This window comes from Myripristis murdjan, chromosome 6, assembly GCF_902150065.1.
Source record: "Myripristis murdjan chromosome 6, fMyrMur1.1, whole genome shotgun sequence".
Lineage (NCBI taxonomy): Eukaryota > Metazoa > Chordata > Actinopteri > Holocentriformes > Holocentridae > Myripristis > Myripristis murdjan.
Window position 1 is genome coordinate 30,011,648 of NC_043985.1, and position 25,873 is coordinate 30,037,520.

At 43.1% G+C, this 25,873-nt stretch overlaps 1 protein-coding gene across 2 annotated transcripts in view; it reads left to right on the plus strand.

The window, feature by feature from the left end:
* The first annotated feature begins 554 nt into the window (after window positions 1–554).
* elmo3 (engulfment and cell motility 3) overlaps window positions 555–25,873 on the plus strand; it is a 30,046-nt gene continuing 4,727 nt past the window's right edge. The window contains exons 1-15 of one of the 2 annotated variants that reach the window (XM_030053564.1): window positions 555–764; window positions 7,177–7,279; window positions 9,897–9,937; window positions 10,102–10,174; window positions 12,463–12,513; window positions 14,191–14,360; window positions 15,281–15,380; window positions 15,489–15,640; window positions 16,605–16,683; window positions 17,268–17,318; window positions 18,370–18,492; window positions 19,021–19,143; window positions 19,258–19,362; window positions 19,955–20,063; window positions 20,167–20,303. In XM_030053564.1, the coding sequence (XP_029909424.1) occupies window positions 7,202–7,279; window positions 9,897–9,937; window positions 10,102–10,174; window positions 12,463–12,513; window positions 14,191–14,360; window positions 15,281–15,380; window positions 15,489–15,640; window positions 16,605–16,683; window positions 17,268–17,318; window positions 18,370–18,492; window positions 19,021–19,143; window positions 19,258–19,362; window positions 19,955–20,063; window positions 20,167–20,303 (1,392 nt within the window). In that variant the 5' untranslated portion in view covers window positions 555–764; window positions 7,177–7,201. Of the gene's footprint in view, window positions 765–7,176; window positions 7,280–9,896; window positions 9,938–10,101; window positions 10,175–12,462; window positions 12,514–14,190; window positions 14,361–15,280; window positions 15,381–15,488; window positions 15,641–16,604; window positions 16,684–17,267; window positions 17,319–18,369; window positions 18,493–19,020; window positions 19,144–19,257; window positions 19,363–19,954; window positions 20,064–20,166; window positions 20,304–23,162; window positions 23,336–25,873 lie in introns of those variants that run through there. The other variant, XM_030053565.1, reaches the window with a different exon arrangement.

Below are 25,873 nucleotides of genomic sequence, written 5' to 3' on the forward strand. Positions count from 1 at the left end.
AAAAAAAAAAAAAAAAAACTAAATTCACGTAACACTTTTCAAAGATAAATAAAATAATAATAATAAATAAAATAAGTACTTTTTGAAAACATAAATCAAGAAAGTGCTGAACAATGATACTGTATTTTTGGCAGCCCTGTTAATAAAAAAGATACTAACTTTATTTACATTACCCTTTTTTTAAAACATAAGTCACAGTGTACTGAACAACAAAAGTAATTAAACAAAAGTTTATAACACAATCATAAAATGTGCAATATAGCAAAGCAGGTAAAACCAGCTGGGCTATAAAAACACAGAAAACGTTATATAAAGAAATAAATTAAGACATGAAATAAAAATGCAGGTTAAATGTTGCCTAAAAGAAGTGTCCTACATTGTATATATCAACTAAAGGCAGACCCAGAAATAGAAATTCTTCGTAGAAAAAAAAAGCATTTTCCATTTATTTATTTTGCTTGGCGCGTAGTGTTTTACTTTGAAAGAAGTAACCGGAAGTGTTGCGTGTCACTCCTGCTAACTTGACGCCTGCGCTGTGCCCGACTCCAGCCAACCCGGAACTTTTGAGTCGGCCAATCACTTCTGGAAACTTTTTTTTTTTTCTTGCAACAAGCTTTCTCCCGTTTGTCGAGCAGGAAAAAAAATCTCAGCCAGGAATGATTTAGTTGGGTTTTTTTTTTTATTTTAGGAGGAAAACAGACAAATGTTCGTGGATCCGGCTGCGGGACTGTAGCGCCTCGACTCGTCTCGTCTTTTCAAACCAGGTAGGAGGCAGGCGAAGGGAAAAAAAAAAAAAAAAACACACTTCAGCTGGAAAACTTTCCTCTCCAGGCTGTGACAAAAAGTAGAGCTACTTCTGGAAAAGCTTTCGGCTGTTCTCTGCTTTCTTCTTGCACTTTTGCGGTGTTTTTTTAAAGTGTAAATGTGATTTTGAGTGGCTGTCATGCAGTGGGATGCTGCTAAAGTCCCTGCACTGCTGTTGCACTGCTTATCCATGCAAAACAAACAAACTGCTTATATTAACTTACATTACAGTATAACTTTCATTTTGATAATGTCCCGATTATAATCTACATAATCTGCCTTGGAAAAAGTAAAACTCCTGTAGAAACTTATGAATCTGTGCTACTCAGAGGTGATTTTCTGCTTTTTTTTTTTTTTTTAATCAATGCAATATTCCCATTATACCTTAGGAGTGTGATTTTTGAATATTTATTACATGATTACTACCAGGGCTGGGATGATTTTCTTACCTGCAGATTCGGTACTTTCACGATATTTCGATATGTATTGTGATTCGATATTTTGATTTGTTGAGGTTTTAGTTTTTTTTTTAATCATTGTCTAGTTTGTGGATGTGAAGTTTCATGAGGCGGTGATTTTCCTAGTGGTCACTATAGGTTTATTTGTTAATGTCAAGTCTGAAAAAATGCTCTGACTCCAGTGAAATGGCTGCTATGGTGGCCATCATCATCAGACATAAATCAAATGTGGCTCATTGAATCCACAAGAGTCTCAGCTTTCCGGTCAAAGCCGAATGATGCAGCTCCAAGACTGTTTAGGCCCCAGTCTGTACAAACACACCATTTTAGAAAAGGTGCTGCATGCAAAAACTTTCTTGGGGTTAGCAGAAGAGGGGAGAGCCGTGGCTGCCCAGAGAACCCATTTTCATTCAGATACCTGGAGGTCAGAGGTCAAGGGACCCCACTGGAAACGTCCACGCTGGATTTTCCTTGGCGAAAATTTTGCCGAACTTTGGAGCAACATTTAGCCCCCGAGCCGAAAATCATGACGTTCTCAGGTTGTCGAGTTTCATATGATATTGATATTTTTACCTCAGTAATTAAAAAAAGATCAAAAAAAAAAAAAAAAAAAAAAAGAATCGCGATACTTAAGTGAATCGATTCTTTTCCCCCTATGAATTACTAAAGTTAATTTTCAATAGGGCCTGTTAATTTGCACTTACGCCTGCGTGTGTGTGTGTGTGTGTGTGTGTGTGTGTGTGTGTGTGTGTGGACAACTGCAAGAGAGTGTGAGGCCTGTAGGTCCTGCTAGTGCCAAATGACAACAGACGTTTGTGTGTGTGTGTGAGTGTGTGTGTGTGTGTTTGTGTGTGTGTGTGTGGTGCCCTGTCAGGTTAGGAATTCCAGGCAGCTGAACACTTCCCCCTTCACACACTCCCCCAGAGAGAGAGAGAGAGAGAGAGGACAAGAGAAGACAAGAGAAGACAAATGGGGAGGGGTGTGTGTGTGTGTGTGTGTGTGTGTCCATCCCTCCCTCCAGGGGTTCAGTGACACACTTGTGAGCTGGCTGCGTAACAAAAGCTCTGGCCGCTCTTGTGTTTTTTAGCTCTGACCACAGCGGCTTAATGAGGCGAACACACTCACAGGTGGTGGAGCCTCGACCCACTCTGGAAATTTTTTTAAAAAAATGATTTGCACCAGTTTGCACGCAGATCTACACCTGACAAAACGATTTGCTGCCACAGATCATCAACACAAACCATCTGTACGCAGCATATGAGGTTTTTCTGTGTTTCAGCTGTTAATAACTTCCCATTACTGGAATTGACTGCTAATCTGACACAGTTTACAGTAAAGGCACTAATCCTAATCCTACTAGCACTTGAGTGAAAGCTCCCTACCTAAAATTCTTCCAAATGCATTAATTGACCCATGATTTCCTGAATTCATGTAATAATTCAGATATTATTGGGTTTTATTACATTAACAAGTTGCAGCACCATAGTGAATAACCACAGTTGTGAATGGACTTGATTATTTGCACACAGTCAGCTCAGTCATTACATTTCACATTTTTTAAACTGAAAAATCACAGCCTGGTTAAACCCAGTAATGATTTTTGTTTTATATCAAAGGGGAAGTTGTTTAGAGGTTTATTGCAGGGTCCACTCCATGTTGGGTTGTGTGTAACGGTTCCCTGGGTTAGTGCGAGCGGCTGTGACACTCTGACTGAACTTCGGGTTGAAAGCAGACGGGAGCTCGCAGACCTTGGTAGTTTCAGTTTCCGGTTATTTCAGGAGACACAGGCGACCTCAGACGGTGTCGCGGTGAGCATCTTAGGAAAAAAAAAAAAACTCCCCTCTGCTTCTGCTGAGGTAAGAAAATCACCACGTGTGTCTTTGAGCATTAATCTTTCCCTCTGCGGATGCGTACGTTGAAATTGACAGCAAACTGAAAGAACTGCCAAGTGTGTTTACCCACTTCACTGACTCGCACTCGCTGGCCATGTTGCTGATCTTAAAAAAGAAAAACAAAAAGAAAAAAAAAAACATGTTGGATCAAAGTTTTTATTGCCTCTGCCAGAGGCAATAAAGAGCGATATTACAATGGTTTGTGTTTGTCAGAATCAGAATCAGAAATACCTTATTGATCCCCGTTGCTCAAATTTGCAAGAGAAGAATAAACATATAGGCAAAAGCAAAAGTTATATGAAATTATAAGAAATACAAAAATATGTGCGTTAAAAATTGTCAAGTATGTGCATTAATCCTACAAAAATATTACAACAATAAATACAGAAATAAGAAACTGAAAATATGTAGAAAGTGTACACACACAGTGCTATTGCTCTATTAAAGTATTGTCAAGTTGCACAGGTATAAATTACTGCATGTGAAATGAACAGTTAAATAGTGAACAAATAGAGAGGCCTACTGGGTCTATCAGCTCGGCCTAATTCGATCTGATTTTGATTTGATCTTTATATCTCTTGAGCAGATCCAATAAATAGATCCGCAAATGTAAGATACAAAAAAAAATCTCTCTAAATAATGAATCCAACAGTCGACATGTAAGAAAACACACATGATGCGTTTGAGAAGCGGCAGAAGGAAGCAAAAGGCTTTTCTGGTCCTGCCCCTTCCTTACAATATCAAATCACCATCTCACATTATCTTTTGTGCACAGTTATGATTGATATTCAAGGTCCCGGTGATTCAAAACCTTTTAAAAAACGTTTTTATCCTGCAGGCGAGTGCGAACACTGGAGAAGGGGAGATGTGCAGGCAGTGCCTCCGTGTTTTCCCTCCCCCTGGTAGGGGGAAAAAAGGAAGGAGAAGGGAAGACACGCCTGGCGGAGATCTGCACTCCACTAAGTGCATTCTTCTAGTTGACTTATTTCTCATTACTGAGGCATTTCTTGCAGTGAGTCACATTACCAGCCAGTGTGTTTAGATAGTTTGATGCAGAATCTGTTGAAATGGGGAATAAAAGTTACAACACGTCCCCGAGGGAAGGAACCAGAGCTCAAAGTGCCAGTTTAAGCTTTTATTCCTGGTCTTGCTGTTTTGCAGTGAGCGTGTCGGGGAAGGCAGGGCGCCACGCAGCCTTGCATGGAGCCTGCGACGTGTAGCGACAGGTTGTGAACACAGAGGAAGAGCCTGAGAAAACACAGCCTGCTGGAAGCGCTCTGGACTCGACTCAATGTTTTACCTCTCAAAGCTGACTGATCTGAGTCCGACACATGCCGTCCTCCACCAAAGTCTCAGTGCCGCCTTCTCTGAGCCCAGCTGGCACGCTCCACATCGGCCCCGTCAGTCGTCTTTCTTCATCTCTTCCTGCCTTTCTGCTGAATGATCTCATGCACGGCTGGGTGCCTTTCCCCTGGGGATCGAGCTCAGGACTGCAGGAGCTTTGAAGTCTGTCATGTCAGGAAAATCAAACACGTTTACACTTCACTGTTCTATATTTTAGGCGTTTTAGCTGCCACTTGTATTGGGTGGTGTATCAGGATCGAGCTCAGGACTGCAGGAGCTGTGAAGTCTGTCATGTCAGGAAAATCAAACACATTTACACTTCACTGTTCTATATTTTAGGCGTTTTAGCTGGCACTTGTATCGGGTGGTGTATCAGGAGAGCAGTGACAGCTTCAATTCCTAGAAAACCAACATTACAAGCAAACAGTTAGAGATGACAGCGAGGGTCAGAGCCACACCAGACATTAAAATATCACATTTGTTCCAGTTGTTTTTAGAATCCAAAGATAACTGAACCTTAATTCATCGGAGGCGTCCAGTAAGAAAATAATCAAGCAGTTTACCTACAGACTCGCAGTTTTTCAGCAACACTTTGATTGCACAAACAAGAAAAGGTCTTCATTAGGGGTGTAATGGTGCACCAGTTCAGTTCGAACCTTAATTTTTAGGCTTTAATTCAGTTCGTGTCATCATTTAGCTCGACAACACCGAGCTGACCTATAATTCAAGTTCTTCCTTTTGTAATGTAAACATGTTCCGACGGCACAAAGGGACGAACAGGACGCTTGCCAGTGTTCGAAAATGTTTGTGCAACATAGCAACAGAAAGCCTCTGTATGCAGCTTATTAGGCCTAATGTTAGTATTAATCAAATGCATGCAGTAATCACCAGAATCACCATTTGGTCTCGGTACAGAATCGTTTCACCTTGTACAGCTTGATGCATGGTGATTAAATTCCCAAGCAAGGCTGATCTCTGTCATTGTGAGACTCTGAGCCCAGGCCAGACAGACTACACAGCTCCAGCAGCTAAACCCACAGGCAGTCTTTTGTTATTACCAGCGGCTCGCCCTTGAATGTGCTGACTCATAAGCTGCCCCCGGAGCCAATCTACGCTCACCCCAATCTCCTCAAGATTAAGGCCGCAACACGGAGCGAAACCGGCCCGCCGGGTTGACCTTTGATACCAGACGCAGCGCCGACGCGTCAACATCGGCGCCGTCGCCTCGGGGGGGGGGGCTTCCTCGCCGTCTGAACGATCCAGAGACAAACTTCACACAGTCGAGATTCGCAGGCCTTCATCTTCCCCCGTACATAAGCAGCTCTTTCAGTCTTGCGCAGTAAAATGCCTTCGGGTTTGCGTCGGCCTTGACTCCCTGAATTTGGGAAAAGGTGGCCTCCTCATTTTTGCTTTTGCAGGAACACCGCGGCCTCCCTCAGGGGTGACAGTGGTGATTGTTTCGACAGGAGAATCGCTTTGAAACCTGCAATGGAATAAAACGTTAGAGCTTTCCTGTGAGTGTATGAACTCTCCAGGGGGCTGTACAGTGTTTTTTTTTTTAAATTATTATTATTAATCACTCTGTGCACAAGCAGGCACAAACTCAGCCTTTCTTTTCTCTGTCTTTTTTTTTTTTTGTCTTGTCATCATCAGCTCAAACATGCAGAAGACTGTAGATCCGACTATATTGTTTCCATGTGGTGAGAGAGAGGGAGGAGGACGAGGACGGGGGGAGGGGTCGGGAGCACAACAAGAGCTTCTTCTGTGTCCTCTGGGAACGCCGAGGAGGAAGTGTGCAAGCCCGTGTGTGTGTTTGTGTGTGTAAGTGTGTGTAAGAGAGAGAGAGCGTCAGCATTACACACAGTGGGAAAAGGGGTAGTGGAGCAAAAGAGGGAGTGAAAGAATCACGGAGCGAGTTCAGTACCCCCGTCCTTTCAGTTTTACTCCCTGCACTGTAAATACACCGCGAAAGAGGAACACGGCGCTCTACAACTTCAGCCTGAAAATGAGAGCGTCGTGAGGCGTTCTGCAGCCTGATCCTGCTGCAGAAGGTCTAACCCTGTCCATGCAGGAGGCATTCACTAGAACTGACCGAATGGAGGCCGAGCACATGAATAAGTGCAGTTGAGTGGTTTTGTAGTCTGATGGTGTAGCTGGTTGCAGTCTCTATGTCGTCACCCTCCCATTACTAACACTTCTCCTCATGCTTTCACTGTGACTAAGCCCAGGCCGGCCTTGGTGATGAGATTTTGTAAGACGATCAAATTTCAGAAAGGAAGAAGTTTTGGGAAGCCCAAGATTTCTTTCTTTTTTTTCATTCCTCCCCCCGTGTTTTTACTCCAGGCAGGGTTTTGTGGAAGCTGTTTCTCGTCCACTGTAAGGGGTTCAGGTCAGGACAGGCTGTTGTTTTGTTTTCCTAAAAACGGAGATGGATAGATCCTTAATTTGTGTCCGTTGGGGGGAAGCATAATCACAGAGGCATTTCACGACAACATCAGAGTCACCAGTAGACAGTCGGCGCTCAGACGTAATACCTCACACAGGTCAGGAGCAAAACAGAAAAGAAGCAGGAGAACCTCAGCGGGCTGTAAATAACGTTGAGCTTGAACTGTTGTTGTTGTTGTTGTCGTCCTCTCTTTTGAAAGAAAGCTCTTCCCTCTCCTTCTTCATCCTCACAGCCACAGAGCAGCAGGAGGAGCCAACATGCCACAGCAGAAGGACATCGTGAAGATCGCCATCCAGATGCCTGGGGCTTATCCCCAGCTCATACAACTGGACCAGGTAATTCACACACACACACACACACACACACACACACACACTGAAACACGGGGTCAGCCCCTGGTAAAATCTGTCTTTGTTGGGTCAATCTGTAAGACTGACCTGCCACGTAGGATGATATCATCTTTCTCGATTATCTACAGTCTGTAGTGCTTGATAACTTTGGCCTTGCTGGCCACCGTACACTCTCTCTGACTGTGAGCCAATCAAATCAAAGTCTGACTCTGTTCAAATACTGAATGTTTCTCTCTGTACCTGGTTTTAAGGCACATACTCCCCATCCATATCGTAAGTTTAGCCCTTAATAGGGACGGTAAACCCAGTTAAAGCATGTGTTTTCTTATTTAGAGGATTATTCTGGAGTATAATCTTCATCATCCACCAGGATTTGCGAGTTCCTGAAAGTCACAAACTCGAATAAACTGGAGTTTTAGGCGGTTGCATTTTCCAGGCATTTGTTAGGCCGCCCTCTGCATAGAAAGGACTTCAGATTTTCACGACTTCATGAGGTTTTCCACACCCAATGATGACAATAAAAACGTTTTAATGAAAAATTAGTTCCGTTAGTTTACTATCCCTTTAAGTCACAGATGGTTATGTTTGGGAAATGGTTTAGTGTGGTTATGGTTAGGGTAATAAACTGGGAGCTACTTCTCTGTCTTGCCAGGAATACAGCGGAGATAAAAAGGAAAAATAATAATCACTTTGCTTTGAGTACAAAACAGCCAGGCTGACATACTTGACATGTGGTACCTCTTAACTATTTCAGGTGTAACGATGAAAGGAAGAATGAGGAAGCAATAAAAACTGATTTGGTGAGGTGTGGCTTTGGTTGTGGAGCGCGGCAGTCAGACTGAGTCGGCTTCACTCTGAGCTGTTTCTGTCTCTCCAACGATGACAGAAATGACGCGCGGCCCTGGTACACCGGGGGAAGATCAACACATATCAGTTTTTGTCGCCCTGGAAACCAAAAGACAAGTGAGGTCAAGTGAGGTCATTGGCAGAGCACATGTCGACGGGTTTTTAAAAGAGCGTTAAAAGCGCATCTGACCGGAGGATGGGAGCGATATTGAAGTGTGAACCCGGTTGACGCTTTAAAAACAAATAAATAAAACCTTAAAATCAACTGTGTGCTCGCCTGGGAGCCGAAGAGAGGATGCAAGACTGTGAGAGATACCGTCCCACTTCCTTGTGCCAGTAAGGAGCCTCACAGCCACAAGTATGATATTGGTGTTTTGAAACTGGGTGGTGTGTGTGTGTGTGTTTGTATGAGTAAAAAGGGTGGTCATCCCTCTTCCTTCCTCACCAGTGTGGTTTGATACAGCTGCAGCTGCGAGAGGAGAGACTTAATGCAGCCGAAACAAATTGCTGTATCTGCCGGCTGTGGTGAATATGATTATATGATCAGCACGCATGATGATGTCAGGAGTTTTATATTTGGCCAAAGAGCAAGAGGGCATTTCACACTGATGCTCGCAAGTAATATAAAGGTCAAATTATTTTTTTTTAATCGAGTGATCGCTGCTGTTGCACCAACCCCGCCGGTCATATTTCCTCAGCCTTTACCGAACATGTTTATGTTCTTTGTCGGTTTTCTGAGCCGAAGTTTCACGATGCGTTTTACGGCTCTGGAAGCGAAGCGTCGAAACGAACTTACAATGAAATGAAGGAACTTGCGCGTGTTTTAAACCGGACTCTGGGGTGTTTTAGTGGTCAGAGCTGCTCTTGTGTGTGTTTGCCAAAGCCCTTTTTTTTGAGGAAGTTGCTCTTCTAATGTGCACAAGACAACCACACAAATTATATTATAGTGTAGACTCATAAATCACACTGCCGAGTCTGCATCTCTTAATGGGCTAATAGGGACTTTCCTGAGTTATTTTGGTCATCGTTTCATTATGTGAACATTACACAGACTCAGATCGTTAAAATGTAACTAAGAAATATGTAACCCAAGTGGAAGCGGAAGAGCCACCGGTTATTACACTACTATATTTTTATGACTTCGGTGATGCACTGCTGTGATCCTCCGCACAGTACCACAGCTGCGTGTTAAAGATTGTTGATGCGAGCTGCCGTAGTGAAGTGGAGTTCACCATCCTGCTGCACCGGCGCATCAACTTGGCTCCTCATTGGCCCGGCCGTATCCACCGAACACTTCTGATTGGCCGACCTCCCTCAGCCGCCACTAATAACAGGGCAGCCATTGGGTCTACCGCAGAAGCCGAAGACATTTGATTGGTTGACCACTAATAGCAGGATAGCCGAGAGCGGGACATGGAAGCAGGCTGACTTTTATTTACATACTGATGGGGGGGGTGCGAGCGAGTGGCGAGGGGAACATTGTTGAGCGGCAGCAGAGCGCGAGGATTTCCTGTTCTCAGCAAACAACATTCGCAGCCAAGGAGAATAGCTGCGGTACTACGACCCCGTAGCAACACATCATTACACAAGTATTTATGCATTCCTGCGAGAGAAAATACTCTGATAGTAGAGTGCACTAATCCCTGCTGTCACGATTCACACACATGCAGCAGGTGTGGGTTTTTTTTTTTTTTATATATATATCTCGTGCGTGTGTGTGTGTCTGACTGCATCCTGTTTTGTTGTGTCTCTGCAGAAAAAGCCTCTCTCTGCTGTCATAAAGGAGGTCTGTGATGGGTAAGTAAGTGGTTGAAGTGTGTGTGTATGTGTGTGTGTTTCCGTCCATTTGCCCATTGCATATGCATTACATTACTCTCAATTAGTATATCTAGTAAATATCAGTGAATACTGACGTGTGTGTGTGTGTGTGTGTGTGTGTGTGTGTGTGTGTGTGTGTGCAGCTGGAATCTCCCAGGTCCTGATAACTACGCTCTGCAGTACGCTGATGGAGTGCAGACGTACATCACTGAGTCGGTGAGTCACTGAATCTCTGCTCAAGGCGTCACAGATATTCAGAGATTATATTCTTTGAGCACATCTTCAGGACGTTTATCTGCAGAATTGAATCACTTTTTCTCCGGATATTTCCACTTTTCAGACGTAGATTGACGTAGATCTCTGTTAAACCAGTCAAAACGCCGCGGTTTTTTTTTGCTGGATTTGCTCCCTTGAGTCACTGTGTTGGCACCGTGTTTGTAGTCTGTCTACGTTTGTGTACTTTGCTCTGTAAAAATCACAATACATGAAGGTGGTTGAAACTCAGATTTTAAAACTGTACACAAACACCACCTAAAGATGCAGCGCAAGGCCACAGCATGTGATTTGTGCAATAGAAGTGTGTGTGGAAGGAAGGAGAAAAGGCAAGAGAGAGAATGAATGAATGAATGAATGAATGAATGAGCAGCTGTAACCACACTCTTGTATCAGGTGACCTTTTCGAAACTCTTCCTGCTCTTCCCTCTGAGTTGGACTAACGCTGAAGAAATCGCTGCAGGCCATCAGACAGATCGATTAAAAAGCTGCTTTTTTTATTCCAAAGAGAAATTGAGGCTGACTCTGAAGTTCTTGTTAAGACTTGGCGCTTTGGACAAAACCAAACATCATAATACGTATCTTCAACCGATTACTTCTTTTTGATCATTAGTAACGTGGATTTTATGACCAAAAAAAGTAGAGGAAAATAATGGCACAAGCACAGCAGTCTAATAGCTTCCTAAAAATAAATCCTTTTGCTGTGATGGAGCCTTTAAAACCAGGAAAAGGCAACATTTATGCCATATCTGGAAACGAGATGATGCATCTCAAGGGGTTTATCCAAATAAATAAATTTCAAATATCACCACATTTCAACAACCAAAATCCCAGGCGATATCTTGTCTCTTATCATTACTGTAATATCGATATAACACCCAGTCCTGATGTTTCGGTTCAGTGGCAGCTGCTCATTGAGTGAGAGGAGATGGTGTTTCTCACAGAGATGCTGGAGGAGTCAAATGATAGCAGATCTTCTTCTCGGTGTATTCTGCTAAAAACCCGCACAGCCTCAAAATCCATCAGGCCACAGTGAAACGGTTGGACCAGGAGAGACAGATGCAGTGTGTGGGATCAGATTCTGGGGAGACGCAGGAGGAGGAGGAGGAGGATAAAATTGTGTTGCTGGATCTTTGACCTCCTCAGACTTTGTCCCGTCTCCATGCACCTTGAAAGTTGGAGATGTTATGAGGGAAACCCCTATCAGCTGGAGCAGTGCAGGAGGCTGGTGGGCTCATGGTGAACTGATAGCAGTGGGATGTCCTGGGTTTGCAGGGCGCTCCCCCCCGTAAATCTCTGACTGTGCTTGGAATCACCACGGCAGCGAAGAAAGCCATCCGATCTGTAGCCGAAGCCTCAGAGAAAGACCCAGCTGGGTGGCCTGGGTGGGCGGGTCTTGATGCTGAAAGCCCCAAAACCGCCGAGGACCCCAGGAACATCACCGAGGATGCATCTTGCACCCTGATGATCTGCTCAGGCCGACAGTTGTCACGGAGCTGATTATTTATCGGCGAGCGCGTCACAAGTGTCAAAGTAAGACGTTTCGATCTGTTGCTGGCCTTTGCCGTCGTGACACTTTGTGCATAAAACCCTTAAACCATCGGTCGTTTCTATCACACCCTAACTCAGCGACAGCCGTCCAAAGCATACCAGCTGAGGATTTCAGAGTGCTGACTTGGATAGAGCCGAGCGCTCTTTCCATTTACAGCGATGGAGTCTCCCTGCAGTGTATTTGGATTGGAGCCCCATTCCCTCTTGGCTGTGATGTCGTCTTTAAGCCTCAACCAAACTCGCTCCATTTTCCTTTTTTCCCCCCCCCTTCTCTCTGGCTTCCACTCTCCCCGCTCTCACCTACATAATGACTATGCTGTGTGTGTGAGCAGTAATCAGTCTCGGCTGTTTCTGGCCTTTATAGGTGCCTGTATGTGTCGCAGTGTGTTTTTCTTTGTGTGTGTGTGTGTGTGTATGTGTTGTTGTGTTGTTTGTGTTTATGCGTATGGCTCAGTGTTCTTGCGGCCCACATGTTTCTCTTCCCCGTGGTCACTCTCTGTGTGAAATGTATATTATTTCTGTCTGTGTGCTTCATTTGAGCGGCTCTGTGGTCTCGCTGTGATTGTGTGTGTGTCAATCTGGTATGGTTCCGTTACTGGTTTAAAACTTTTTTTTTCCCCCCTCTGTGCATGTATGTGTGTGTGTATTTGTTTGTGTGTGCGTGTGTGTGTGTGTTGCAGAACCGTCTGGACATTAAGAACGGCTGCATTCTGCGTCTGACCAAGGCACCGGTGAGTCTGCATCCACCAGACTTTCAGCCACACACCTCCCTCTTCTCAAATTCCTCCATGCCTCTTTCCTTCTCTCCCTCTCTCTCTCTCTCTCTCTCACTCACTCAGTGCACAAACAGTACAACTACACTTCATTCTGCTGTTAAATCACATTTGAGACATTTTACTCGTCACATTTTGACAAGCTGACTGTTGAATTTATATCATCTGCCCTCTGTACTAACACAGATTTTAAGCTGACTGATCTGTAGCTCAGAAATAAACACAATTTTGCATAGTCATACTTAACTGTCATTGAACTTGTATTATTCACTTTTTCAATTCAATTTTAATTATTTATATAGCCCAGAATCACAAATTACATATTTGTCTCAAAGGGCTTTACAGGTATTATTGCATCATATAGATAGATAGATAGATAGATAGATAGATAGATGTACTTTATTGATCCCAAACTGGGAAGTTCTTATGTTACAGCAGCAATGGAAACATCAAATAAAATAAAATTTAAATAGAAAAAATGCAAAAATATATACAATAAAGACTATATACAGTAAATACAGTAAAAAAAAAAAAAAAGATAAAAACATCAAAGGCTATATACAGTAAAAATATAAACATCAAACAATATGAAAATATAAAGATGGTAAATAAATATGAAACGGTCAATATGAAATGAAATATACAGATGGTTGCAATAGTTAAAAACAGAATGAATGTATATTAACTAAGATATAAATAATAAATAAACAGTTCATGAATAAAAATATGATAGTGCATTATATCAAGTCATGAACCCGTAATGTGCATTGAATCATGAGGTAAGCATATCTCTAGCATTAACCCTTTGGTGCATGGCGGTCACTACAGTGGACAGCTGTTTAAAAGTCATTTTCTCCTAAATGCAGTGGTTTCTATGGTGGAATTGCATATCAGCTGTTAGAGTGCTCTCTGCCGCTCCCCCCATTGAGGTTTATGCAGAGACTGTCAGCTCTTATTGCTGAAAACATATTAATACCAGTATCATGACATGGTAATACCAGTCCTGCATCTTTAAAGAAGTATGGAGACTCACAAAAGTGTTCATGCCCTAAGAAGAGTAAAAACACATGAGAAAGAAATCTGGACTCAGGCTTTCATAATTCATGCATCAAAGGGTTAACACATTGCTGCCGTTGCAAGCTGTGCATAAGATTTGAATTACGAGCTTCAGTTTGGGTGCAGTTCTGACATAATGAGCATCAAAGATTTGATAAAACTTTCTATCTTATTGAAGATTCCCCCCCAAAAAAGGTTCATTTAGCAACACACAAGCAAAAAGAAGCATTTTAAGATCACAAATATGTGGATCAATTAGTTTTGATCATTAAAAAAGTCAGATTTAACCGAAAAATGGAATCCCAACCTCACAAGTAGCTTGTATTATTGCAAAGAACAGCAAAAACAATGTGAATAACAAGAAAAAGATAAAAACGATCACATTTCTTTTGTCTATGAAGGATTGCGTCTCCAGTTTATCTTTGTGTTGCATCTTTATGTCATAAATCATGCAGCATGAAATTTGAGAAGATCCATCATAAGTAGACAGCTAGTTTTGCTTTTTTTTTTTCACCTCGATGGATGTTTGTATATTCATGTAAGCGTGTGTGTTTCTCATTGTGTGTTTTATGACCGCAGGGCCGCTGCGCTGAGGATCTGTACAAGGGCATCCAGAGCTCCGACTCGGGCGTGCGCTGCGATTCGCTGAAGCAGCTGGCCAGCGTTTCCACGGACGTGACCTTCGCTCAGGAGTTCATCAGCCGAGACGGACACACCCTGTTGGTCAAGATAGTAGAGGAGGCTAATGAGTCAGTACCTCTCCCTCCCTCTGTGTGTGTGTGTGTGTGTGTGTGTGTGTGAGGGAGGGAGGTATGTATTCCCTCCGGCTGCAGAGGAATGCTGTTGCTTCGACGTTGTGGTGACGGCACATGTAGCAACACATCCTGCTCACCTCCACTCGCATGGAGGAGCAAAGGAGGAGCAGGGGTTGTGCTGACGAAATCGGGGAAGACACCAGGAGCCGCTCAGATTCTGTAGAAAGAGGCACTTCAGACGATTCAGGGCTTCTCGGATAGTTTTAGTTTAGTTTTAATTGTTTGCACTGCACCTTTACAGCCACACCCTCCGTCTTGATGGTGGATAAGAGTCAGACTCACGCTGTCACCTGCTAAAAATATCCACCTTGAGTCATTCAATCTCATATTCAGTGTTAACATTTTGTTTTTCTTCAAACAGGTTAAAAACAATCTGCCAGTGGGATTAGATAATCCCACTTTGTTTCCAGAATTTTCTTGAATCAAGTGTCATCTTCTTGATCCTAGCGGGCTTATCTGCTTTATTCTGCCTTGATTCAGTTTATCTCTACTTATTCCCGGAAATATTCCTGAAACAAGTGAAACCTCATCAGAAACAAGTGGGATTATGTCATCCCACTGGTAGATTTTTAACCTCAATGTGAAACTAAATGATTGTCGAGATTGAGATTATTTGCAGTGTGACCAAATTTTTTTTTAGTAAGGAAGGTTTAATATAAATAATATTTGCTCTTTAAATCAGAGAACTCTCCTCTGAAAGCTGGACTCTGATTTGTGTGTGTGTGTGTGTGTGTGTGTGTGTGCGTCTCTTTTGCACACACACACTTTTGCACTTTTATGCATTTATTCACAATTAAAGCAGTTATTTATGTGTGTGTGTCTCTGTTTGGGCTTACGTAATATCTTTGTGTCAGGGCTCCTGTGATCATGACCCACACGCTGACCAGCTTCATGGAGCTGATGGATCATGGGATAGTTTCCTGGGAGAACCTCTCCTCTGTCTTCATCAAGAAGGTCCGTCCGTGCTGCCGTCTGATTCGTCAACACCGTTTTTGTTTTTCTGTTTGTTTGTTTTTATCTGCTGACCTCGCTCGTCGTCTCTCTTGCTCTCTCTCCTGTCAGATCGCCAGTTTTGTCAACGCCAAGGTGGGGGACGCGTCCATCCAGCAGGTGTCGCTGGACATCCTGGAGAGCATGGTGCTGAGCAGCCACAGCCTCTTCCTGCAGGTCAAACATGAAATCACCCTGGAGAGGCTCATCACTCATCTGCAGGTGTAAGTGTCCAAACGGCAAAACAGCTAGGAGAGTTTCTCATAAAAAAAAACAAACAAAAAAAAAACACATTAACCACATTGACCCTCTTCGGCACAGCTAAAGAGGAAATGAGGACACACAGGGGCCGTGGTGAAGGGTCCGTCATAGAGGTGCATTTTGTTTTATAGCAGTTATATAAAGAAATATACATTATACATGACAACCCCTTTTACAGTAATTTATGTAAGGGATAACGTGCAGGCCACCGCTCATTTTCCCCAAATAAATCTTCACGCTGAGTGGAGTTTATTTGTGAGAATCATACAGCTACTTCACAACAGTAGCTGTATGATAAGTGAGGATCTACAAAAAGTAGGTCAGAAAAAGTATTGCATTATAGAAACTCAACAAAACATCATATCTTTTTTTTTTGTTCACTTTGGACAGAAGAACCATCCACAAAAGACGACTATAAAACACGTCTGTCAGTGGTTTTGTGTCATCATGCAGAAAAATTCAACAACAACTGAAAAATTGGAACCTAAATTAAATAAATTGCTAGGCTTATGTTTGAAATAACATGACAAAGATGAAAACTAAAGACATTTTCTATGTAATTTTAGTTTATTTTAGGTCGTTTTATATACGCACAGTACAGTTTCAGTTAGTTACCGCTTTTTTTTTTTTCTGTAAAGCCTCGTTTTCATCTTTCATTTCAGTGAAGGAAAATGTTTTTCCATGCCTATTTGTCGTTATTTCATTTAGTTTTTGTTAACCGTGATGACCTTGCAGCAGACAGACTGTATCTAATGCACAGAAAAAATGCCTCATGTGGCACCGTTAATAAACATGAACTTCCTGTAATTGCTTTTAAAATATTTCTCCATCCATTGTCACTTCCTTTTGCTCCTCTTTTTTTTTTTTTACATTTATGGGACTTTATTATCTCACACACTCACACACTTTGTCTTCTCTCACACACAGGACGAACCAGCAGATACAGACGAAAGCCATGGCCCTGCTCATGGCCTTACTGCAGACGGCTGGAGACGCAGACAGACAGGTACGACTCCAGAGTGTGTCTGTCTGTCTCACACACCCTCCATCTCCCTCAACACACACACACACACACTCACAGAGAGAGAGAGAGAGAAAGACAGATAGATACTTCTTTCTGTCTGTCCCTGCTTCTCTCTCATTGTACGGAGACAGTTCTTCCTTTCAGCCCTCCGTCTCTGTTTGAGCTGACCCTCCTTTTGTCTCTCACACACACTCTCTCTGTCACACTGTCTTTCACTTTCTCTTGCACACACACACACACACTTCCCCTCTTTCAGATCCCTCCTCTTACCAGTCACACCAATCCAAGAGCAAATCAGTCCCAACAAAAGGAGGTTTGGTTGGAGATGTGTGTACCAGTGTGTGTTGATTTTTTTTTTTTTTTTTTTTTTTGTCACAAGGTTTGAAAGCCGTGCACACACACAGTCTCACACACACACACACACACACCCTCCCGCCCACTGACCTGTTACTGACCATATATCACCCCCCCATGTTTGAACCGCGCTACTGCACCTCAGCCTTCACTCTGCCGGTGAATCACTGAGATCCCGCCGGGTGGTTTTTCTCTGTTTGTGTCTCTTCCAGGAGCTGTTTGCCTTCCTGACCAAGAAGAATCTGCGGCAGTACATTTACAAAGTAAATCCTCCACTTACTTGCATTCATATTCAAGTGTGCATTTGCCTTGTTGCCACCGTCAGCATCATCCACTGAAGCTTTTTGTGCAAGAAACTGAATTATAACGACACGCTGTCCCTCCATATTGTCGCTCTGGCTCTTTAAAGCATCACTGACTGAATGATCAGGATCGCTGCCTGTTGCTGCCTGTTGTGTGTGTGTATGTTGTGTATGTATGTGCGTTAACTCACTCTTCAAAACACAATGACAAAGTCCTTAACATCACCAGAAAAAAATGAAAAACATAAATAAATAAATGAAACAGAAAATAATTCACCAAAACAACAAGGTACATAAAGTCTTGTTTAAGTAGAATCACTCGAGGTCGTGCTGTTAGACTGAAAATCCGTTAATTAAAAAATAAAATAAAATAAAAACATTCAGTATAACAGCACAGCCTCAAGTGTGATATTGCTTTTATACAACAGTTCGACAAACAACGCTATTTTTTATTATAATTGGTAATAAACCACGAGAGATTCTGATTTACTTTTTAAGAAATCTGATTTAATAAATTTTCAGCTCCGCCAATACAAATAGTTTGGTCAGAAATCAAGCTTCTGCTGAATTAAACATGTATGTTTTCCTGCTCATGGTGCATTATTGTTTAGTTATAATATAGATCGCAGCACTTAACATAAATAAGGATTATTACAGAAGACTTCAAACAGAATAGTAACATCAGTGTTGTTGGAATGAACATCAACATGCTAGAATGTCTCTTGTGAAATCAAATCTCTCAGTTGGATCTAACTGTATAATGAATAAAACAAAAAAAAAATTAAATAAAACATGGATTTTGGAAAGGCCTTGTTATAAAAGTGTTTTGACAAGTGATTTAAAAATACATATTTAGCCCAGATTCAGTATCATCCATAGCTCACATTCATCTGAAGATGTCGTGTTGCTCCACACTAAAGCAGTTTTCATCTGTAATTTCATCTCTAATCTGTTAATTCAGATGCTGCTAAAGAGGAAGCTAACATAACGCCGTGTTGCCTCACTTTTGCAGAATATCATCCACAGTTCTGGTTCGGTCGGGGACGAGATGGCTCACTACCTGTACGTGCTGCAGTCGGTCACCTTGAATCACCTGGAGCCTCGCATGAGGACGCCGCTGGACTGCTACAGCCCGGTGAGCCGAGACGCTTCACCCGCTACACTCAGATTAGATTAGATTACAGCTACAAAGCACTTGGAGAGCACGCAAGCCTGATCAATGCTGCACCAAAAAAAAAAAAAAAGAAAAAAAAAACATCATTCCTGCCATTTAAATTTGGAGTTAAATTGCTTTTTTGACCCTGCAAACACACACTTAGGATTTGGAATCAAGTCTCAGTTTCTGCGACCTTGTGGCTAAAGATCTAATCTCAAAGCCTGTCTGTCCGCCAAAGTGTTTTGGGACATCCTGCTTACACACTGAATGACAAACTAACTCACAGACTTTCAGATTTTTCAGTGGAATAGTATTGGATTTTTTAAAAGAGGATGTATAAAGTCAGTATTTTGTCACTATAGACACATAAGGTAACATCAGCAGAGGTACATGACAGACAGAAAATAAAGATGTTTCTCACTAAATGATTAGGTTCACGTGACACAATCTCCCCCATTAAATCTTGTACCTGCCAATTTACACGTTCTCCTTCTCCTCTCCCTGCAGGAGCAGAGGGACATCCTTCACGGTTTGCGGCAGGCGGCGTTCGAGACGGAGAGCGACAACAGCCTGAGCACCGAGAGGCGGCGCTCGCTCTGCGCCAAGGAGTTCAAGAAGCTCGGCTTCTCTGTACGCCTGCCCCGTCCATTTACTGTCGTTATGAGTGCCAGTGCTGCTGTTATCAGGATTAGTATGTGTTCGTGTGTTGGTGTGATGAGTGTTATCTCCCTGATCTCCTGACAGAACAACAGTAACCCCGGTCAGGACTTGGTGCGAACCCCCCCTGGTCTTTTAGCACTGGACACCATGTTTTATTTCGCCTCTCGCTATCCTGACGCCTACAGCAGGGTGAGCACCTCTTACCTTTTAATTCACTAATTTAAAGGGTTCTGTGTGTAAAGTGACACTTCCATGGCACAATAACAACACATCATCTCTACTTTAATGCGACTCCTCCAGCCGCACACAGTTCACACAAACCCCTTTTTCCACCAAGCCAGCGTGACAGCTGCTTCCCAACCTCCAACCGGCTCTTTGCTTTTCGACAGCTAAAGAACCGGTTCCAAGATATTGCCCTGAAAAATACAATAAATTCAGTTTAAAAAGAAGCATAGGGCACTCAAACACAGCAGTGTGTTGCAAATCGTGTGTGTGATATGTAGCATTTACAGTCTCTGACCGCTTGGACTGCAGATGAGGCTGTTTAAAAAAAAAAAAAAACTATACATGCAAAGAAAAAAATCTGTCAATTTGCTCTTTTTGTGACTTGAGTGACACTGGACTCATGACGTTGTGCTGTGAAATTGCATTTAGAGATGATGTGTTTTTTTTTTTTTTTTTTTTTTTTTTTTTTTGTTAGAACATGAGAGAACGTTGACCGGCTGAACACAGATTATGGACCGCCGTGTGTTTTTACTTTGAACTTCTTTCCCTCCATCAGTTTGTTTTGGAGAACAGCAGCAGGGAGGACAAACACGAGTGTCCGTTTGCCAGGAGCAGCATCCAGCTCACGCTCATCCTCTGTGACATCCTTCGCATCGGAGAGCCCCGTAAGTCCACCCTCAGTCTGTTTAGTTTAACACCAGACGTCAAAACAACAAAAAAAAACCTCCTAAAACATTTCGTTGCTCCCCCCTTTCTCTCCGCCGGCAGCCTCGGAGACGGGCTCAAATTACCACCCCATCTTCTTCAGCCAGGACCGGCTGATGGACGAGCTTTTCTGCGTCTGCATCCAGCTGCTCAACAAGACGTGGAAGGAGATGAGAGCCACGCAGGAGGACTTCGACAAGGTAAGGCCGAGCGCGGCGTGTGTTTTCCTGCTCGGTACAGGACACTCGGCAGGGTGGCAGAGTCATACACTCATCTCCTAGCTTTTTTTTTTTTTTTTTTTTCGTCTTTTTGGCCCTTTGGTGGCCAGAGGGCTCCTTGAGATATGGCGGTATGACAACTTTGGGAAAATTACCAGCCAGGAACTGAGATTTGAGGCCTGAGCTGAACGTCTAGTTCTCATTAAAGACCTTGAAGATTACAGACTAGACTAGACAACACCATGTTTACTTACAGTGTCCTCATTTAATCCAGAAATCAATGGTGCATTTTTGTATGTTTACATGCAAAGCGAGGCGCTTTACATGGGAAAAATATTACTGCCCAAATGTGGGTTCACAGTTTAAACCTGTCACAAACTATTCCTTGGTTAAAAAAAATAATTTATTAATAAAAAAAAGAATAATTCTGTGTCTTACTGGCATCATTCAGTTAAACAGAATCATATTTGTATGAAGATGCTGTTGGCCAAATGCAGATTCAAGTACTTGAGGGTTGACTCTGCAGGAGCGACAGATCCGATCTGAATCCAGATCCTGAGTGTTTGCACGTTGCTGAGGGAGACACGACTCAGGCAGCTCTGCTACACAGTGCCACCGCGGCATGTCGGCAGTGTGTGTGTGTGTGTGTGTGTGTGTGTGTGTGTGTGTGTGTAAAGGGATGACATGGGGTATTTCAGATGTAAGCCTGCCCTGGCCAGCGCAGGCCTGCTCACTGCCAGCTATGAAACCTGGTCAAAACAAAGCCTGTGGCTCGGCGCTGCAGCGTTTCTCACTAAATGAGTCGTTTGTGGTCGGCCACCGTGATTTCAGACAGACCCAACCACAAACGTCATTCCTCAGACTGATAAAAATCAAGTTAAAAATAGTCATCTCTCTTTTTCTCACATCACTCAACCTCAGCAGGTTTTTTTAAGTATATAATGGCTTTTTCCAATAAGCACTAAAGAGGATGGATGAGTCAGCAGCTTCTTTTGTTTGCAGAGTCGAGGTCGCTTCCTTCACCATTTCTCCAGCATTACTGGGGAAATTGGTGACGACGACGACTCCCATAGACTTCAAGTCTTTATGCTAAGCTAACACAAAATGCTACCCATGGGAGCCGAACCAGTGGACGCACAGAGGTGAAAATGGTATCGAACATCTTGTCTCAGTGTGAGGAAGCCGGAAGAAATGGGACATTTTTGTCCCAGACGCTGGGAGTTTTCCTTTAAGTTGATAAATGAGACAAAACACCTCATGTACCTTGTGTTGCACTGCAAAAATGCAAAATCTTACCAAGATTTGTCTTATTTCAAGTCAAAAATGTCTTATTTCTAGTCAAAATATCTCATCACACTTAAAATAAGACATGATCACCTCAGAAGTAAATTGTTTTTAGACAATTTTCACTTGTTTCAAGTGAAAATTCAAGTGATGTCTAAAAACAAGTTACTTCTGAGGTGATCATGTCTTATTTTAAGTGTGATGAGATATTTTGACTAGTAATAAGACATTTTTGACTTGAAATAAGACAAATCTTGGTAAGATTTTGAGTTTTTGCAGTGTGTGTAGGTAAAATAAAATCGTCATACCCGTACAAGAACAACACAAGCCTCTCTGTGGAAATGAAGCCCCTGTTTAGATGTTCAATGATCTGCACAAGCTTTTAAACAGGTGTTACTGTGGATTTCTGCAGCAATAGATTGATGACTTTGTAAAGAGGCTTTCTTATGCTAACCACCCTGCGCCCGCTCCCACAGACGGTTAAACATCCCTCAGGAAGGAGACGCTCACTTTACAGCCACGGTGCAGTCGATACCAGTGTCAGTCGAGATTTAAGCCATGCGGTTTTGTCTGAGAAAGTTATTGCGCAGCCCGTCTTCCTAAAAGCACGGCGGCCGAGCTTTTGTCTCGACTTAGACTTCAGCATCACCCGGCAACGATCCTCCCCCGACGCTCGTAAAACTTGGTGACCTCTCGCCCTTTCAGGAGCGGGCCGGTGTGTCCTGAGCGCCCGGGCCGGCACGGCAGACCAGCCTTTTGTTTTTGCCCGCGCACCCCTCCCCTCCCCTACCCAGGGTGCTTTGGGGCAAGGACAAAGGGGCATTAGGTGGACAAAGAGAAGCGTGGTGGGCGGCAGAAACAGAGGGAGAAGGAAACAAGGACAAACAAAGCGCCCGGGGCATCAGCAGTAATTGGACAACAACAGAGAGAAAACCTCTGGAAATAATATGAGAGGGAGAGAGAGACAGAGAGAGAGACACACACACAGAGAGGGAGAGACAGACAGAGAGAGAGAGACAGAGAGAGAGTTTTGTTGATTAGTTTGGCAGTTTTCTTGATATGATGAGAGGCTGATGCACTTTTGACACCTCAGTTTAGACCTCACTTTATTAAGAGGCTGTATTTCTCTCCTTCTCTCTTTCTCTCTCTCTCTCTCTCTCCCTCTCTCTCTCTCTCTCTCTCTCTCTCTCTCCTTCCCTCCATCAGATCGGCCCCTGACTGTGCCATCGATATATTTTTTTGGCGCTAATCATTCCCCAGTGGCCCGTTGCTGGCAGCTGGTCTGCATGTGTGTGTGTGTGTGTGTGTGTGTGTGTGTGCGCATGGGTCCGTAAACCCCCTGTGATAACCGTCATCCACACACACACACACACACACTCACATGCTGCAGGGTTTTAGTGAACAGGGACAGCTGCCAGTCATTACTCCTATTGGCCAGTTCAGCTAAATGACAGAGAGGGGCCGGACAGGGGTGTGTGTGTGAGAGTGTGTGTGTGTCTGTGTGTGTGTCACACTGTCAGGGTGTCTGTTTACAAAACAGCCACATGCCTGCACCTCTCCTGTCACATAGGTGATCTCTCTCTCCGTCTCTCTCTCTCTCTCTCACTTTGACTCCTGATCACCTCTTTCTCGCTTCATTTGTGTTTCTTTACTTCGGGTGGAATTCAGAGTTAGGATTGAACTTTTTATTTTCTGGAAATAACGTCGCACTTCAAGGAGGAAAGATGGAGGTGAGATGATTTTTTTTTTTTAAACTTTCATTCTTCCTGGGTTGCTTCTGAAGTTGTGATTGTTTAGTTAATTGGCTCTGCACGGCTCATGTCAATCAAACCTATAATTACATTCAAGTCGTTATAACGAGGTGAAAGTTTGCAGTGTGAAATATTACAGACGCAGCGTGACATAACACACACACGGCTGGCAGGCGCACGGGGCGCGAGGCCGGCGTCCCGTGAAAGTTTTGGGACAGTGAGGTTATTTTGGCTCGGGGTGCTCGAGCGGGGCGTCACAATGTGAAACTCAAGTCGCCTGTTTTGTGTCCCGGCATTTTTACACAATATAGAATGACAGTGTGGCTGCTGTCGAGCGGGTAGTAACTGTGCGATGTCATAACCCGGCGGGGGCTCAGTTTGCTGATGTTGAAGCTCCTGCTGGACGGTTTTCAACCCCCATCCGGTCAAATCCAGAGAGAAAACTGTCCGGCTTGGACTCCAGATTTCTCTTCTGTGGGTTTGTGATGTTTCTCGGCCGTCCCAGTAGTTAGTGGACATTTCATCACAGCTTGTAGCGCTGAAACAGGCAATCAATCGATTTTGTCGTTCGATACGAAATCTATTGCAGGCTCATAAGTTGACGAATCGTTTTAGTTGCTCATCAAGTAAAAACGCCAAACCTGCTGATTCCACCTTCACGAAGATCTCTGAGATACTAAGATGCTCACTTTTCTCTGTTTATATCTTTATAAAAATGAATACTTTTGATTCTTTGGCTGCTGGTCAAACTAAGGGAGCAATTTGAAGACATCACTTTGGGATCTGCTAACTTCCAATGAGTATTATTTACATTATTTTAACACTTTATAGACTAAATGAATAAACGCTTAACTGGGAAAAATAAGCTACAATGGAAATTACTTCTTGCAGCCCCAATCGCTAGTTGATGTTTGTGTTGCAATAAGTAGCTGTGTGGCAATTTCTCTTGTAACTGGACCAGCTGAATGAATAATAATAATTAAAAACAACTAAAACATGCACCGTGGTCAGTCATCAGTCACAGCAGCTGACTTTGGGTGTGAACAGGAATGATCTAGGTCAGCAGTGTGGCTGTGCTGCAAAGACAAGAGAGAGGCAGACAAATTGGGGCCGGAGCTGACTCTGTGTCGGCACTATGGATTTTTATATGGATTTTCCACAATTTACAACTGTGCCCTTAATGCTAAAGCGACTCATAGATTTCTCTCACACACACACGCAATCACACAGTTTGACCAAGAGCCCTGAGCTCCTGGGTTTGGGGGTGACTGGGGTCACCCTGTGTCCCTCTGCGTGTGCTTCACTTTGACAAGTCATGCAGAACACACACACACACACACACACACACACAGAGTAACTGACACATGCATAAAATTAAATGAGTCAGTATCACAATAGTTGATTATTTTCTCTGCCCGTCCGTCCCAGCAGCCTGGACAGTTTTCTCCCCTCTAAAGGTCAGTATTGCTCACTATCCCATACGATTTGAGGTAAAAGATAATTATCAAGGGTTTGATTTTTAATATAAAATGACAGCAACATACACCATTAAACAAAACGTCATCATGCACTTCCTTTCCAGACAAAACCAAGAGCCAATCAGACGATAGGAAACCGAAGGCTCAGTGTCAAACAGGCTCTTAAAAAAAAAAAAAATCAAAAGAAAATGAATTATGTCCATTATGTTCAGATGTTAAAGCAGCCAGTTCTTCCCATAGCGCTGACACTTTCTAATAAAATCAGTGGTCACATATTCGAGCGATTCTTGTTTTTGTTACTTGGAAATTGTTGCGGGTTTTGTTTGCTGAAGTCTGAGGGTCTTTGGTGTGTTTAGGCCTGGTGGGTCCTGTAAGTCGGATATGAAACAGCCGGGCTTTTCCATGTTGTTTTGATGGAAAAATCAAGTAAATGCTACTTTGGCTCTACTTCTGCCTCTGAGCGCCTTTTTTTTTCTCTCTGTCTTGGTTGAGATTTGAGTTGAGCAAATTCCTCTTATTTGTTTTTGACAGAAAATCAAACGGGGAAAAACGAATACCACACAGCTCTTTTGCTTGTGGGTATTTCTGTCTCTTGTTTTGACTAATGCCCCAAATCAAATTGTCTATGTGGACTAATAAACTTGTATTGAATTGAACTGAATAAACACACCAGAAGACCTAAACTATTCCCAAACAGAGTCATTTTGACAAAAGTGAACCCAGGCAGGATGTTCACGGTGATGGATTCTCTGGCTCAAGCAAGTTTGCATCGTCCCTGCATCGTAAACTTTCACACCATATTTGAATGGATGGAAATCAAAGCAGGATTTAAAAAAAAAAAGTCTAAATGTTTGGTAGAAATGCGAGGTGTGTGTGCAGGGGAGTCCTCTGGCTAAAACATGAATAGAAACTGGATCACACCGGGTGTTGGAGCCCAGACCTCAGACCAGCTGTGCAAAATATCACTCAAGAGTATGAAAAAGTAGTGCCAACACCTTCATTAATAACCTTTGAGCTGCCCTCGAGCAAGGCATTAGTC